Source organism: Vipera berus (genome assembly GCF_964194415.1).
Source record: "Vipera berus genome assembly, chromosome: 14".
Taxonomy (NCBI): Eukaryota; Metazoa; Chordata; class Lepidosauria; order Squamata; family Viperidae; genus Vipera; species Vipera berus.
The window spans coordinates 10,087,029-10,103,022 of record NC_138217.1 but is presented as its reverse complement, the minus strand read 5'-3'; the positions used below and the strand labels follow the sequence as shown (position 1 = coordinate 10,103,022).

Genomic DNA, 15,994 nt, shown 5'->3' with positions numbered 1-15,994 from the left:
GAGGGGGCAAGGTGGAAGAGGACGAGGTTCCCCCTCCAAACCCCGGCTGTGGTATCGTGGGTGGACGACTGGGACCAACGGCACAGCGTTGCTTGAGCAGCTTGTGCCTGGGGAAAGAAAGAAAGAAAAGGGGAAAAAGGAAAATGGGAAAGAAGTTAGCAAACGGGCTAACTTAAAGCAGGGGTGTCCAACCTTGGCAACTTTTAAGACTTGTGGACTTCCACTCCCGGAATTCCCCACCCAGGCATTCTGGGAGTTGAAGTCCACGAGGCTTAAAAGTTGCCAAGGTTGGATGCTCTTGCTTTAAAGCAGCGGTTCTCAACCTTGGCAAGTTGACGATGGGTGGGTTTCAACTCCCAGAATTGTCCAGCCAGGACTAGAATTCACAGCCAGCTTTCTCTCTCCTTCCTTCCTTCCTTCCTTCCTTCCTTCCTTTCCTTCCTTCCTCTTTCTTTCTTTCTTTCTTTCTTTCTTTCTTTCTTTCTTTCTTTCTTTCTTTCTTTCCTTTTCTTTTCTTTTCTTTTCTTTCTTTCCCTAAGGTGGCACTAGAACTCACAGTCTCCTGGTGATTGGCCCAAAGCCAGTCAGCTTTCATGCCTCTACTAAGGTGGGACTAGAACTCACTGTCTCCTGGTTTCTAGACCAGCACTGCACCAATCTCACCTACATAGCCCTACAAACATGAGTTCACAAGTCTTCGAGGTTTCCAGGATTGGACACCATTGCTGTAAAGAATAGGCCCAGGGGAAAGATTCGTTCAGAGGCTGAGAGAGCTGTCGGATTTGAGAAGCCAGTTTTGTTTAAAGGGGACCTTGCAGAGTCAGCAGGTGGTCCTCATGAAGTCCTGCCCAGCTGGGTGATTTGTCCACGGTGAATCGGCCATGGCTTTCACATCAACTAGCTAGAGACATGCAGCTGATCTTCTAGAAAGATACAGGTGCTGTGCGGAGTTTCCTGTGCATAAATGTATAAATGGGGGGGCTGTGTGTGTGTGTGTGTGTGTGTGTGTGTGTGTGTGTGTGTGTAGTGCTTGTGTGATCTCAACCTACGGACATGCTGTCACTGTATCAAGGCGTCTACCACTAGCTGTTGGTCTTCAACCAAGCGCACGAACTCCTCGGAATCCAAACCAATCGAACAGTCTCATCCGGAGACAGCGCCAACCCTCAAGCCCCCCACTCTTGCCCTCCCCCCCAGCAGTTCACCTTCCAATCACCCTGACCTGACATAATCGCCCCATCACGAGACCCACTGTCAGCCTCCCGCTGACGACTCACTCCCTGGCCCACGAGAGATAGTTCACACCCTGCAACAACCCTGACCTGAAGTTACCTGCCCATCGCAAGCCTCTCTCATAATGACTCATGCCTGGCCCATCACAAGACCCTCACTCGACAACTCCTACCCCTGAAGCCCTTATATAAATAGAACACGTGACATCCGCTACACGCCGCTGGAGAGGTTACCTAGCCTGGTAATGAAACTGTTCTGTTCCAGCCTACGACCGGCACTGTTTGTGTGTCAGGGACAACCCCTTTCTCCTTTTTACAGTCAATAGGCTGGAAAAACCCAACCCAAATTTATTTACAGTTCAAACAAAAAAGGCAACAGAATATTTCCTTCCATAAATGAATCAAAATATCAAACCAGAGTCAACAAACAAGAGTTAAACAGAAGTAGTCAGAACAGACCAGGATTCCCTTGGAATGTCTCCAAACGGTTTCCTTCAGCCACCAGCCCCGCCCACACCTTCTCCTTTTATTATCAGTCCCAAGGCGTGGCTTCTCACTGCCTTCTCCTCCTCTCACTGAGTTGCCTCATTGATTTGCTCTGCTCTGCTCTGCTGGATTGCCTTCTGCTTCTAGCGTCTCTGAACAGATTCAGCTGTGACTCCTGAGTCCAACACCTCCTCCTCACACAGTTGAGCCTCATGAGGAACATGACTGGAGGGGCCAGGCTGAGAGTCCTGCAGTGCATCCGAGCCTCCCTCGGACACCAAAGGCTCTCCAAACCCCTCCTCCTCCTCAGATTCATCGGACTCAGCTGCTGGGAGCACAGGCTGACACTGAATCACAACAGAAACCTTCGGGAAAATGACCCGGAGAACAGACCTCCACGCTCATCCTACAGATATTTGCCACTGTTGCAATTCTCCCCTTATACTGACCTGGAACAAGAGCAGGGGACTCTTTGGGCTGGATAAACAAAATCCCAAGAAATGCAGTTGATGGGGGCATCTTCCTCCATATTGGTAGTGGGGACTGGATTCCTTCTGGTAGGAATTAAAACATACGTAACTATCTCTGCCGGCTAGGAAGCCTGAACTGATGACTGTACAAGCTCAAGAGGTAAGTGGGAATGAATGAATTACCAAGGCTTCCCAGGGTAAATGAAGCTATTTTTAATCAGCTTTGAACATTTCGTTTCTCAAATCAGTTATTCTGTGAATGGGGTGCCACGCTTTTGCAAAATGTATCATTTTTTTTTTAACAAGCCTGGCGAAAAGAGAATTTTGCTGTCGTACCATTGGCACACAGTTTATTTTTATGTGCAGCAGCATCTGAGCTTTTTTCGCATACCTGCATATTATTATTATTACTAAATGAGATTTACAGTTCATGCTTTCCGCTCCAACCTTCAGAGGTACCACTAGCAATATCACCCACGCTTCATATATAGGTATATATTTGGGTGCATCCAAGATGTAACCAAGACACAGATCATCAACTTGACTGGACGTAGTCCTGATTCTTCACATCTGACACTTTGGTAGGGCTCACAATAAACTCATAAAGATTAGGACCAGCAGTTCTTCAACACGATTCCCAATTAGTCATTCAGTTTGACATAAAAAGTATTCACCCATTCATTTATTCTCTCTCTCTCTCTCTCTCTCTCTCTCTCTCTCTCTCTCTCTCTCTCACACACACACACACACACACACACACACACACACACAGGCATGCTATTATAATGAGCAGCTGTAGACGTTTGTAGCAAAAGAGTCCTGGAAAATGCTATATTCCTACTTGGACTGTGTCCTGTTGAGGATGCATTCTTTCCAAACTCGGTGGACCATACAGTTCTGAAATTTGGGCGGGATCTTCCCCGTTTTTTTGGGACTCTGCATAGTGACCGTTCCATCTGGTGCTGCTGAGTGACTGAGGATGGTTGGAATGCCTCCACCGTCGCCTGGAAGAAACAGCGGATGTTTTTGAGAATGTTATTACGTCGGTTTGTTAGCGTGTTAAGACTTTTGTTTGCCACCGATTTTGCCTAGAAGTGACTCTGGGCGGCTTGCGAACATTGAAAAGCCAACAAAACATCGACGCCACCGATATTCATAGTAACAGTAGTAGTTTACAATGAAAACTGCGAAGAGGAAGGGAGCAGGGTGCAACAGGATCGTCCTGATTTAAACTACAAATGAAAAGGAAGACGACAGGAAATCAAATAAGGAAAGGTGAAGAAATGCACCTATCCAAAGCTTGTATATATTTACAAACGAATGACGGCTTGGTTTTAGACCCAAACAAAGTCTGGGATTTGATGCAGACAAGCCCAGCTTGTCAGAAGGCTCCCATTTACTGCCTGGATAGAGCAGGTAAACAATTCCAAAACCTCTAGCTGTGATAATATTCAAACCCATCAATAATTGTATTGATCATCTCACATCAGGGTTACATCCATGTTATAAAGCTCATGACAAAGGAATAAATGCAAATAACGGAATTAAGAGAAGCGGAAGGGACCTTGAAGGCCTTCAACTCCCAGCTCCCCCCGGTCATGCAGGAGACCCTAGGCCAGGGGTAGGCAACCTCGGCTCTTTTATGACTCATGGACTTCAACTCCCAGAATTCCTGAGCCAGCATGGCTCAGCCTGGCAACTTCTCCCTTTCCCCTCAGCATGGCTGGCTCAGGAATTCTGGGAGTTGAAGTCCATGAGTCATAAAGCAGCCTAGGCCAGGGGTAGGCAACCTCGGCTCTTTGACGACTCGTGGACTTCAACTCCCAGAATTCCTGAGCCAGCATGGCTCAGCCTGGAAACCTCTCCCTTTCCCCTCAGCATGGCTGGCTCAGGAATTCTGGGAATTGAAGTCCATGAGTCATAAAAGAGCCGAGGTTGCCTACCCCTGGCCTAGGCCATACCATCCCTGACAAGTGGCTGTCCAGTCTCTTCTTAAAAGCACCCAGAACTTCTGGTGGCAAGCTGTTCCCCTGGTTAACGGTTCTGACTGTCAGAGAATTCCTCCTTAATTCCAGGTTGCTTCTCTCCTTGATTACTGTATTGGCAGGAATAGCCAATACTCCAGAAGATAGGCTTAAGATACAGGAGGATCTGGACAGACTCGAACACTGGGCGCTATCTAACTAAACGAAATTCAATGGTGAAAAAAGTAAGGTTCTACATTTAGGCAGGAAAAATCAAATGCACAGGTATAGTATAGGTGGTACCTTGGTCGATAGTAGTAACTGTGAGAGAGATCTCGGAGTCCTAGTGGACAATCACTTAAATATGAGCCAGCAGTGTGCTGCAGCTGCCAAAAAAGCCAACACAGTGCTAGGCTGCATTAACAGAGGGATAGAATCAAGATCACGTGAAGTACTAATACCACTTTACAATGCCTTGGAATACTGCATCCAGTTTTGGTCACCACGATGTAAAAAAGATGTTGAGACTCTAGAAAGAGTACACAGAAGAGCAACAAAGATGATTGGGGGACTGGAGGCTAAAACATATAGGGAACGGTTGCTGGAATTGGGTATGTGTAGTTTAATGAAGAGAAGGGCGAGGGGGGACATGATAGCAGCCTTCCAATCTCTCAGGGGTTGCCACAAAGAAGAGGGAGTCAAGCTTCCTGAGCAAGGGGGTTGGACTAGAAGATCTCCAAGGTCCCTTCCAACTCTGCTATTCTATTCTATTCTATTCTATTCTATTCTATTCTATTCTATTCTATTCTATTCTATTCTATTCTATTCTATTCTATTCTATTCTTCTATTCTATTCTATTCTATTCTATTCTATTCTATTCTATTCTATTCTATTCTATTCTATTCTATTCTATTCTTCTATTCTATTCTATTCTATTCTATTCTATTCTTCTATTCTATTCTATTCTATTCTATTCTTCTATTCTATTCTATTCTATTCTATTCTATTCATTCCATATTTTCTATTCTATTCTATTCTATTCTATTCTATTCTATTCTTATTTCTTATTTCTACTGACAAGAAGGACAAGGGGTGACATGATAGCAGTACTCCAATATCTCAGGGGCTGCCCCAAAGAAGAGGGAGTCAAGCTATTCTCCAAAGCACCTGAAGGCAGGACAAGAAGCAACGGGTGGAAACTAATCAAGGAGAGAGAAGCAACCTAGAACTAAGGAGAAACTTCCTGACAGTTAGAACAACTAACCAGTGGAACAACCTGCCTCCTGAGGTGGTGAATGCTCCAACACTGGAGGTTTTTAAGAAGAGACTGGACAGCCATTTGTCTGAAATGGGATAGGGGTTCCTGCCTGAGCAGGGGGTTGGACTAGATGACCTCCAAGGTCCCTTCCAACTTCTTCTTCTTCTTCTTCTTCTTCTTCTTCTTCTTCTTCTTCTTCTTCTTCTTCTTCTTCTTCTTCTTCTTCTTCTTCTTCTTCTTCTTCTTCTTCATCATCATCATCATCATCATCATCATTATTATTATTATTATTATTATTATTATTATTATTATTATTATTTTCCATCCGCTGCTTCTCGGTCTGCTTTCAGGGGCTTTGGTGAACGGCTCGGCCGCCTCGTCTTTGTGGCAGCCTCTTGGATAAATCAATATATATATATAGTATTCACAAACTAATATCACTTTGAGGGAGAACTGTAGAAAAGATTGGGGTACGGTTGTGGACACCCTCCCCACACAGACATTCACAAACAATATTCAGGATTTGCCAACTGCTTTGTCCACCGAGGGGCAGGAGACGAGGCATCGACTTGGCCACGGCGACGCCACATTTCCGATTTCTGGTTTGAAAAGCCATTCCAAGTGGAAAGGAACCACATCAAGGCAGGCAGCAGAGGGAGCTGTCTTAACCACACACGTCAACACAACGCTGCGCTTGGGCTGGAAAAGGGGGCAATTGTACAAATCCTCAACAAGGTCAAACATGTTTACAGAACTCCTTGTTCTAAAGTCTGGCATGGCCAGAAAAAGCCTTGCGAATAAAAAAAAACCAACAACGCTGAAAAGAGCCAAAAGCACAGCAGCGATCCGATCCGGCAGGGGAAAAGCCATTCGCCCGGCTGAGATGACAAAAACACAACGAGCCAGTTTGTTTGTTTTGTTTTCCTGGTTGTTGTTTCTGGGGGCTTCAAAGCTTGGAAATGACACCCTATTCTTGCTCTCTTTAAAACCTCTCTTTAAAACTCTGAATTTCTCCAACAGCGGCCTTCTGATCTGCAAGGAACAGCCATTCTGTCCAGAAGGAAATGCCGACTTGACTGTCTTTCAACAATGACGCAATCTTTGGTGTGGGAGGGAAATACTTCAAATTCCTGGGTGTCAATTTTACAAATGCCCGGCTGGTACAGTTGTTGTTGAATTTTTTTTAAAAAAAAAACAACTGGTCCCACTAGCTTTGGTTCCTGAGCTTCACAATGGTTACAGAATTACAGAATAACAGAGGTGAAAGGGACCTTGGAGGTCTTCTAGTCCAACCCTGGACTTAAGTAGGGGACACTAGGCCGTTCCAGACAATTGGCTGTCCAGTCTCTTTTTGAAAACGAGCACCCACGATTTCAGGAGGCGAGCTGTTCCGCTGATTAACGGTTCTGACTGAAATTTATTTTCATTTCTAGGTTGGGTTACTATTTATTAATATAGCCTACTTTTAATCTTAATAATAATAAATAATAATAATGATGATGGTGGTGGTGGTGGTGGTGGTGGAATGGACCTTGGAGGTCATCTAGTCCAACCCCCTGCTCAAGCAGGAAAACCCTATACCATTTCAGACAGCTGGCCATCCAGTCTCTTCTTAAAAGCCTCCAGTGATGGAGCACCTACAACTTCTGGAGGCAGGTAGTTCCACTGGTGAATTGTTCTCACTGTCAGGAAGTTTCTCCTTAGTTCTAGGTTGCTTCTCTCCTTGATTAGTTTCCATCTGTTGCTCCTTGTCCTGCCTTCTGGGGCTTTGGGAGGCTGGTATAAGGTCTCCTGCCTTGAGCAGAGGGTTGGACTAGAAGACCTCCAAGGTCCCTTCCAGCCCTAGGATTCTACGTTCTCAAAACCCAGCAATGTACTAAGCTGGAGGCTCTTATCACTATGCTCTCTTCGTATTTCACTGAAGGGCTGAAAGAAATTCATTAAAAAGCAAAACCTTTTCACAAAACAGCATTAAATACTGGGCACCAGCCAGGCCTTCCACCAATTAAAGAGAAAATATATGAGTTGCTTATTATTACTATTATTATTATTCCTGGGAAACTGTTCAACATCCACCCAGAGAAATACGTTTCCTAAGGTATATTTATTCCCTCCTGTTTTGTTTTTTTTTTTACTTCTGAAATGTCAGCCCGGTGACTTATTTTTCCAGCTTTCTCCGCGTCTTTTTTTCCTAATTTGCGCAAGCATGTTTCGTGGAGGAAAAAAGCAACAACTGCTATAATTAATAGTATGTTCAGCAATTATGTCTACCTAGAGGATAACGGATGCCAGAACTACATTATGTATCTGAATATTGGCAGGCCGAGCTTTTTATTCCTAGGGCATCAAGAAGAAAACAAGAAAATCTGGTGTGCTAAGGAAGTCTTTACCAAAAGTAATCCCAGAGAGGTTTCAGGAGAGATATGGTTTCGTAAAGAGGAGACCGCAATGTCCGCAGCTGAAGGAACTAAATAATCCCAGCAGCTAAAAGCCGAGGGGTTCAAATGACACCCTAACCCTTAAGGAAACATACCTATGACAGTCTGCTCCGGAGAAGTGGGTGGTGTGAGCAACATCCCACAACCGCTGCTGTCTTTCAAGGCTCCAGCTCCTTGATGGGCCACGCTGTTGTGGCATCCTGGGGTGGAAGCGCTCTGAGACACGGGAATGTCATTTTGAGAGATGAGAACAAAGGCAGACGGGTACACCATTCGGACGCCCCCTGTGAAGGCAGAGAGAAAGGGTTAGGGTAGGAGTGAGACGAGATAGTTGGCGTTGCTTTTTTCCAAGGGTTATATTTGTAACACAGCAACACCGTGTGCATTTTGACATGCACGCCGCATCTGCCATTACGTGTTTGGGTGGATGCGCATCGATTATTTGAAACGAGGTTGGGAAGGAAGGATGGAAAATGGGAGGTAGGGCAGTAGGTAGGTAGGTAGGTAGGTAGGTAGGAAGGAAGGAAGGAAGGAAGGAAGGAAGGAAGGAAGGAAGGAAGGAAGGAAGGAAGGAAGGAAGGAAGGAAAGAAAATGGGAGGGAGGGAGGGAGGGAGGGAGGAAGGAAGGAAGGAAGGAAGGAAGGAAGGAAGGAAGGAAAATGGGAGGGAGGGAGGGAGGGAGGGAGGGAGGAAGGAAGGAAGGAAGGAAGGAAGGAAGGAAGGAAGGAAGGAAGGAAGGAAGGAAGGAAAATGGGAGGGAAGGAGGGAGGGAGGGAGGGAGGGAGGAAGGAAGGAAGGAAGGAAGGAAGGAAGGAAGGAAGGAAGGAAGGAAAATGGGAGGGAGGGAGGGAGGGAGGAAGGAATTGCTTTTATGCTTAAATAAAAACCCAAAGGAATAGTCTAAGATGGTTCTAAGTTACAAAACAAAACCCACCAAATTTCAAACAAAAGAACGTATCAAAACACGAGAAGAACCGCCGTTAGTTCAAGATGGAGTCTTATTTTTTATGTTTCAACTGGAACTGACTGAGCCGAAGAGACTTTTCAAGAAAAAAGAAAATACAGATTCTCACCAACAATAACTTCTACTGCCACAGGAAAGTCATCGTCATATCCCAGTTCTTCTTCCTCTTTCACGCTCTCCTTCCTCTTCAGCACCATGGGATAAAAATACTGCCATTCTTCAATTAGCTTCCTGGTTGCCGGATCTGACATCTTGTAACCTTGACCCGTTAAAGTACCACTTAAGCCATACGGACTGATCAACACTGATTGAGAAAACAAAACGGCTATTAAGTGTTATTAAGTTATTAAAAGTACCTTTTATCACTGCCACTGGAACTCTGAACGGTGGCTAAAAGAATGGCTGTGTCAACATCCAGCTCGGGAATCCAAACAAAACTCCAGATTAATTCCACTTCCCAAAATCTTACTGTTTATTGAACACACTGCTTGGTTATGTCGAAGCGAAACTCAACTCTGAGGTTCCCATAGCAGTTCACAGACTTAAAACAATCGTCCTCCCAGCCAAACCCTCAACGTCTTACGGAATCCATATCAACAAGTCCACTTTGTTATGGGAACCATCTGCTCCAAATCCACACCTGTTCGGGTGTCCTTGACAAGGCTTCAGGCTCCCACAGTCTGCAGTTGAAGTGAAGCAGCTTCATTTCTTCATCCACCCACTTCCCAACCCCTTTCCCTAAAGGCACGTAGCTGCCAAAGTTTCACACTTGGCAGGCTGTAAGACGAGGACTGCCTGTATACCACACTAATTCTTAGGTTAAGTCCAAAAACACCATCCCTTTCTGTCAGGACTATACCCATATTTTTCAATCGATTGAACTTTTACGTCTCGTATGTACGCTGAAGCAGGCAAACAGGAATTCATTATTTCAGAACCCGCATCCTCCAGTTTCTCTAAGTAGATCTAATTATTTAATGTAAAAGGATAAAACAGCATGGTCAAATGTTATGGATTACGCTCTAAGGTAGAATAAGGGCTTTATTTAGTTACAAGCCAACATTGGCTAATTGTTACAGCAACCAATTAAAATGCATACCTCTTCAGGAAATACATGAATTACCAAGGGAAACGGTTTAAACTCCTCTCTTCTCCTCCCCGTCCCTCTTTTTAAAAATTATTTTTATCATGGGCCCCCGGTATCCATTGACATCACCTTGATTTAAATCCATCTCCCTTGCAGCAGAATTATTTTTTATTTTTTAATTTTAATTAAATTAATTTAATTAAAACTTGGGATATATAAAGGTCAGACAGGAAGCCAAGGTGTATTCAGAATAACTGTGAATGGGAAAGAAAACCTAAATCTAACTCTAACCCTAATCCTAGCTATTTCAGCAAGGATGGGACAACTGCAATTACGATCCAGATATAGTCCTCAGCTTACGAGCACAACTGAGCGCAACATTTCTGCTGCAAAGTGAGACATTAATAAGTGAGTTTTGCCCCCATTTGAAGTTCTTTCTTTTCCCCAATTGTTAAGTTAGTTCCATGGTTGTTAATTGAATCTGGCTTCCCCCCATTGACTTTGCTTGTCAGAAGTTCGCAAAAGGGGATCTCGTGGCCCCGGGACACTACAACCGTCGTAAGTACGAGCCAATTGCCAAGTGTCTAAATCTTGGTCACGTGACCAACGGGGAGGCTGCAATGGTCGTCAGTGTGCAAAACGATCCAAGGTCACTTTTTCTGTTGCAACTTCAAACAGTCACTCAACGAACCGTTGCTAAGCCGAGGACTGCCTGTCCCAAACTGGGCCGAGAAAAAAAAAATATTTTGATTTTAAAAGCTGAGACGTTGCCCCGCCAGCAAGCTAAAGTCCCAGGAAGATATTCTGACCGCGTGGGACATCTTGCGATCCTTTAAAATAAAAAAAAGTACACAGACAGGCTAATATGATCAAGGTTTCCTAAACAAACAAACAAACAAAAAAAAGACAGCCATGCTACTATTTTCCCGGGGGCGGCGAGTGGGGGGGGGAAACAAGTAATCGATAAAAGTGGAGCTGCTTCAAGCATAAAAAAAGAAAAGCAAAATGAAGAGTGGACTAGCTGGGTGTCGGCGTCGCCAGAGACGGGTTACAAAGCCAGGGTTAGCTGGGTGTCGGCATCGCCAGGTTTGGGTTTGAAGGAAAGAGCTTGAGACCCAACACACTCCTTGGGGGAAATCAACTGTTTTAAGGTACACAGGGAGTCCCTGACTTACAAGCACTCGTTTAGTGACCGTTCGAAACTACAACCTTACCGGAAGGGGGGGGGGAAGGAGGACTTAGGACCGTTTTTCACACTTACGACCGTTGCAGCCTCCCCAACGGTCACATGATCAAAATTCAGACCCTTGGCAACTGACTCGTACTTACGACGGTTGCAGCGTCCCGGGCTCACTTGATCCCCTTTTTTTGCGACCTTCTGATCAGCAAAGTCAACGGTGGGGAAGCCGGGTTCACTTAACGACCGCGTGGCTAACTTAACCAGCGCAGGGATCCATTTAACAGCGGCCTCAAGAAAGGTGGTTAAAAAAAATGGGACAAAACTCACTTAACAAATTTCTCAAGCCACCAAAAGATGGGGGGGTGGGGTGGCTCGGTCGTGGTCGTGAGTTGAGGACTGACTGTAGTTTTAAGTTGGAGTCTCTCTCTCTGAGCATGGGTTTGCTCAGGGTTCAAGACAAATCTTGACAAAAGTGGACAGCCGTTCAACGTGCACGCCATTCCATAACAGGTTATTTTTTATTCCTGGCACGAAAGACACAGTAAATTGTTTTAAAGCAAACTGCTTTAAACCGGAGGGGGGGGAGGGGGGAGGGTAAAATGAGCCATGAAATTAAGACATCACATTTGGAAGAAAAGAAGGAATTTTTCTACTTTACAGATGAAGGCTTAAATGAGGGTCCTTTGGTGCTCTCTGAGCTGGCTTGCTTTTTTGCAGACGTTTCATTACCCAATTAGGTAACATCATCAGTGCTAGAACGGAATGAGGTTTGGGGAGGGGGGGAGGGAGGGAGGGAGGGAGGGAGAAGGAGGAGGAAGAGGAGGAGGAGGAGGAGGAGGGGGGGAGGCATCCTTTGTGATCTCTGAGCTGGCTTGTTTTCTTGCACACGTTTCATTACCCAATTAGGTAACATCATCAGTGCTAGAACGGAATGAGGTTTGGGGAGGGAGGGAGAAGGAGGAGGAAGAGGAGGAGGAGGAAGAGGAGGAAGAGGAAGAGGAGGCATCCTTTATGATCTCTGAGCTGGCTTGTTTTCTTACAGATGTTTCATTACCCAATTAGGTAACATCATCAGTGCTAGAACGGAATGAGGTTTGTGGAGAGGAGGAGGAGGAGGAGGAGGAGGAGGAGGAGGAGGAGGAGGAGGAGGAGGAGGAGGAGGAGGAGGAGGAGGAGGAGGAGGAGGCATCCTATGTGATCTCTGAGCTGGCTTGTTTTCTTGCAGATGTTTCATTACCCAATTAGGTAACATCATCAGTGGTAGAACAGAATGAGGTTTGTGGAGAGGAGGAGGAGGAGGAGGAGGAGGAGGAGGAGGAGGAGGAGGAGGAGGCATCCTATGTGATCTCTGAGCTGGCTTGTTTTCTTGCAGACGTTTCTTTACCCAATTAGGTAACATCATTACTGCTAGTGACGACCGCTGATGATGTTACCTAGTTGGGTAATGAAACGCCTGCAAGGAAACCACCAAGAGAGCACCAAGGATCCCTCCTTTCAACCCCGAGCTACAAAGATTCTCCTTTGAAGGCTGAAATGGAGGGGGGGGGGGTGTCTGCTTCTCTTAAAAGGCTGTAGCCAACAAGTCCCTTTTTTGTCCCTATCAAAAAGGTGATGGTTGCGATAAGAGGACCGAAATGCTTCGGAGTGGCCGAGAATGGGCAGTTTTGAGATTTAAAAATAAAATAAAATAAAATTCTCCATTCAGGGTGGAAGAAAACAGAAGGAGAGCGTTTAGAGATAGTGCAGGGAAGTCCATTGGCTCCCCAGCCGAGGTGATTGGCGAGAAGGAGGAAAACAACAACAACAACAGCTGACGATTTAATAAAAGTTTTGTTCCGGGTACCCATCACCGCTGAGAAGCCTGTGCCGTACGCACGAACACACAAACCTACCTTGAAAAGGCATGGGAGAAGATTGGGCCATGTGAAGGTGTTCCTCACTGATAAGGTAGACGGGCTGGTGCTGTGCAATCTCCACACTTGTGCACACGTTGCTTTCTCCGTGGAGGAAGAAGGTGAAGGCGCAGGACAAATGCTCACTGCAAGGAGAGAGAGAGAGAGAGAGAGAGAGAGAGAGAAATAGCAGCTCGTTAAATCCTAAAATCAGAAAACGGAGCCCGCCAGAATCTATGCATCTCGCTTGAAATTCACAAGACGTGGCGCTTGGGAAATGGGGTAAGCCCCCTTCTCATAGAACGTAGAACAGTGCGCTGTCGTAACAAAGAAGAGGGGGGGGGTCAAGCTCTTCTCTCCAAACTGCCTGAAGGCAGGACAAGAAGCAACAGATGGAAACTAAATCAAGGAGAGAAGCAACCTGGAACTAAGGAGACGCTTCCTGACCGTTAGAACAATGAGTCAGTGGAACAACCTGCCTCCAGAAGTTGTGAATGCTCCATATATAAGTTTAATGAAGAGAAGGGCGAGGGGGGACATGATAGCAGCCTTCCAATCTCTCAGGGGTTGCCACAAAGAAGAGGGAGTCAAGCTGCCTGAGCAAGGGGGTTGGACTAGAAGATCTCCAAAGTCCCTTCCAACTCTGTTATTCTTTTCTATTCTATTCTATTCTACTCCTATTCTATTCTATTCTATTCTTATTTCTATTGACAAGAAGGACAAGGGGTGACATGATAGCAGTACTCCAATATCTCAGGGGTTGCCCCAAAGAAGAGGGAGTCAAGCTATTCTCCAAAGCACCCGAAAGCAGGACAAGAAGCAACGGATGGAAAACTCATCAAGGAAAGAAGCAACCTAGAACTAAGGAGAAACTTCCTGACAGTGAAAACAATTAACCAGTGGAACTCCTTGCCTCCAGAAGTGGTGAATGCTCCAACACTGGAAGTTTTTAAGAAGAGACTGGGCAGCCATTTGCCTGAAATGGGATAGGTTTCCTGCCTGAGCAGGGGGTTGGACTAGATGACCTCCAAGGTCCCTTCCAACTAATTATATTATTATTATTATTATTATTATTATTATTATTATTATTATTATTATTATTATTATTATTATTATTATTATTATTATTATTATTATTATAAAACTTTTATTCATAAAACACCAAACTCAGTCAACTGAACACTCAAATTGACTGGCATGGGTTGCTGCCAGCATCCTAGGTATCAACTAGGTACCTCCTTAAAATGTAAGATGTTCTGAGTAGTGCAGTTTTTTGTAACTTTGCTGGAGTTATTGCAGGAAGCTGCAATTTCTTGATTATTTTTTTTGCAAAGTTTTTGGACATAGTTTTGCTTTTTTCCCCCTCTCCCCCCGCCAAACAGAACAAATTCCATGCACAGCCTATAATGGCCGAACAGATGTCCCACAATGAAGTATGTGTCGTTCACACTTAACGACAGTAGAATAAGAATTTCCAAACGTTGATTAGACTGACAGCTGAACACAGCGTGTCCTGGGGCATGCAACTAAATATGGGGATTTTGGGGTGGGGTGGGGGGGAGAACAGGCCGTGTCTGCAAGTGCACAGCTTAAATGGCACATGTCCATTATCTGTTTACTGACAACCATGGCAATCAGGTCCATGCAAAATGTGGGACTGTAATGAAGAACAGCTGGGGAACATACAACGTGCAGCAAGAAAAGCAGATGTGTGTGATATACTTGTTTATCCACTTGAGTCGAAGTGGACGAGAAAGAAGGAACTTGTGTAGCGGAGACAGAGAAAAGGGTCTGGGTTTTTTGTCCCCCCCCCCATCTCAAAATGTGAAACTAAAAGCAACGCGGAAGTGATTTATGGAGCCACTTGGACGAAGGGGGGGATGTAGCGTGGGTTTCATAACTGGGTATTATAACACCCGTAGATAATCTAAAATGTCGCAGGCACATGGCTGGAGAACGGGAGAACAGAATACACAAAGCAACACCCAACATTTCTGGAATTTTCATCCCAAATAAGGCTGCCTTATTTCCCCCCATAAGTGGAAAGGGGGAAAAAAAATCTTCATTTGAAACAGCTTGCATCCCTTCGGTTCTGCATTCTTCCAATTCCGTTAATGTGGTTTTTCTTTTTTTCCCCCCCACCTTCCTTTTATACGGTTATTATTAAATAACGGTTTTCTGCTTAATTATATTTTAACAGCTGTCGTGAGCCACCTGGTGACTTTCTAGGTTGAAAGATAAGTTAATTATTTTAAATAGATGTATGACAGACATCCGCTGGGAATCTTTGCCAGTTCCAAATTGCATTCGCATCCACCCAGGAAGATAATATATTTATTATTATTGGTGGTCCGTCCCCCCCAGCCAGCCAGATGTTTTTAGGCTTGGATTTGGCATTATTATCCACCTATTGAGTGCTTCCCAAGGACCTGGGATAGGCAGAAGTTGTTGTTTGATGGGGTTAAAGAAATGGTCGCAGGCTATATGCTGTTTCAAGTCAAGCTGCGTTTGAAATTGACCGATGGTGATTTTTTTTTTTTTTGTCAATGCCGATGGTGTGTGTTCAAGTGGTGCTCCAGATTATTATTACTTAGTAACCAGGCTGGACCCGAATAATTATTGAACATAAGACCGCCTTATTGAGCACATAAGATGCATTGCAGTATAGAAGACATAAGCTTTATACGAAGCAAATTTAGATCCAGCAAGGGAGCATTTTTTAATTAAGTTCAGAGGATTTCAATATGTGCGGCGCCACAAGTACAACACCTTTGATAAATCATTCCTGCGCAGGCAATAACAGCTTCCCCTGGTCTAACCTAGTCTGGGAGCTCCCTTTCAGCTACAGGTGGCCCTCAACTTACAACCGTTTGCTTAGTGACTGTTCAAAGTTGCAAGGGCACTGATCTTCACACTTACGACCACTGCAGCAACCCCACAGTCCCGTGGGCCTGACTCACTTAAGCGCCGTCTCGCTTAGCAGTGGAAAATCCCGGCCCCGATTGTGAGCCCACGCACCTCC

General features: G+C 45.0%; 1 protein-coding gene across 10 annotated transcripts in view; it reads right to left on the bottom strand.

Moving 5' to 3' along the window:
• MED13L (mediator complex subunit 13L) overlaps window positions 1-15,994 on the bottom strand; it is a 150,033-nt gene that overhangs the window by 40,308 nt on the left and 93,731 nt on the right. For 8 of the 10 annotated variants that reach the window (XM_081339078.1, XM_081339077.1, XM_081339083.1 and 5 more), the window contains 6 exons: window positions 12,973-13,118; window positions 8,923-9,117; window positions 7,945-8,133; window positions 3,030-3,192; window positions 2,168-2,272; window positions 1-107 (listed from right to left, as the gene is read on the bottom strand). The exon at window positions 1-107 is cut by the window's left edge and continues 619 nt beyond it. In XM_081339078.1, coding sequence (XP_081195204.1) covers window positions 1-107; window positions 2,168-2,272; window positions 3,030-3,192; window positions 7,945-8,133; window positions 8,923-9,117; window positions 12,973-13,118 — 905 coding nt within the window. The remainder of the gene's footprint in view (window positions 108-2,167; window positions 2,273-3,029; window positions 3,193-7,944; window positions 8,134-8,922; window positions 9,118-12,972; window positions 13,119-15,994) is intronic. The other 2 variants (XM_081339086.1, XM_081339085.1) reach the window with 1 other exon arrangement.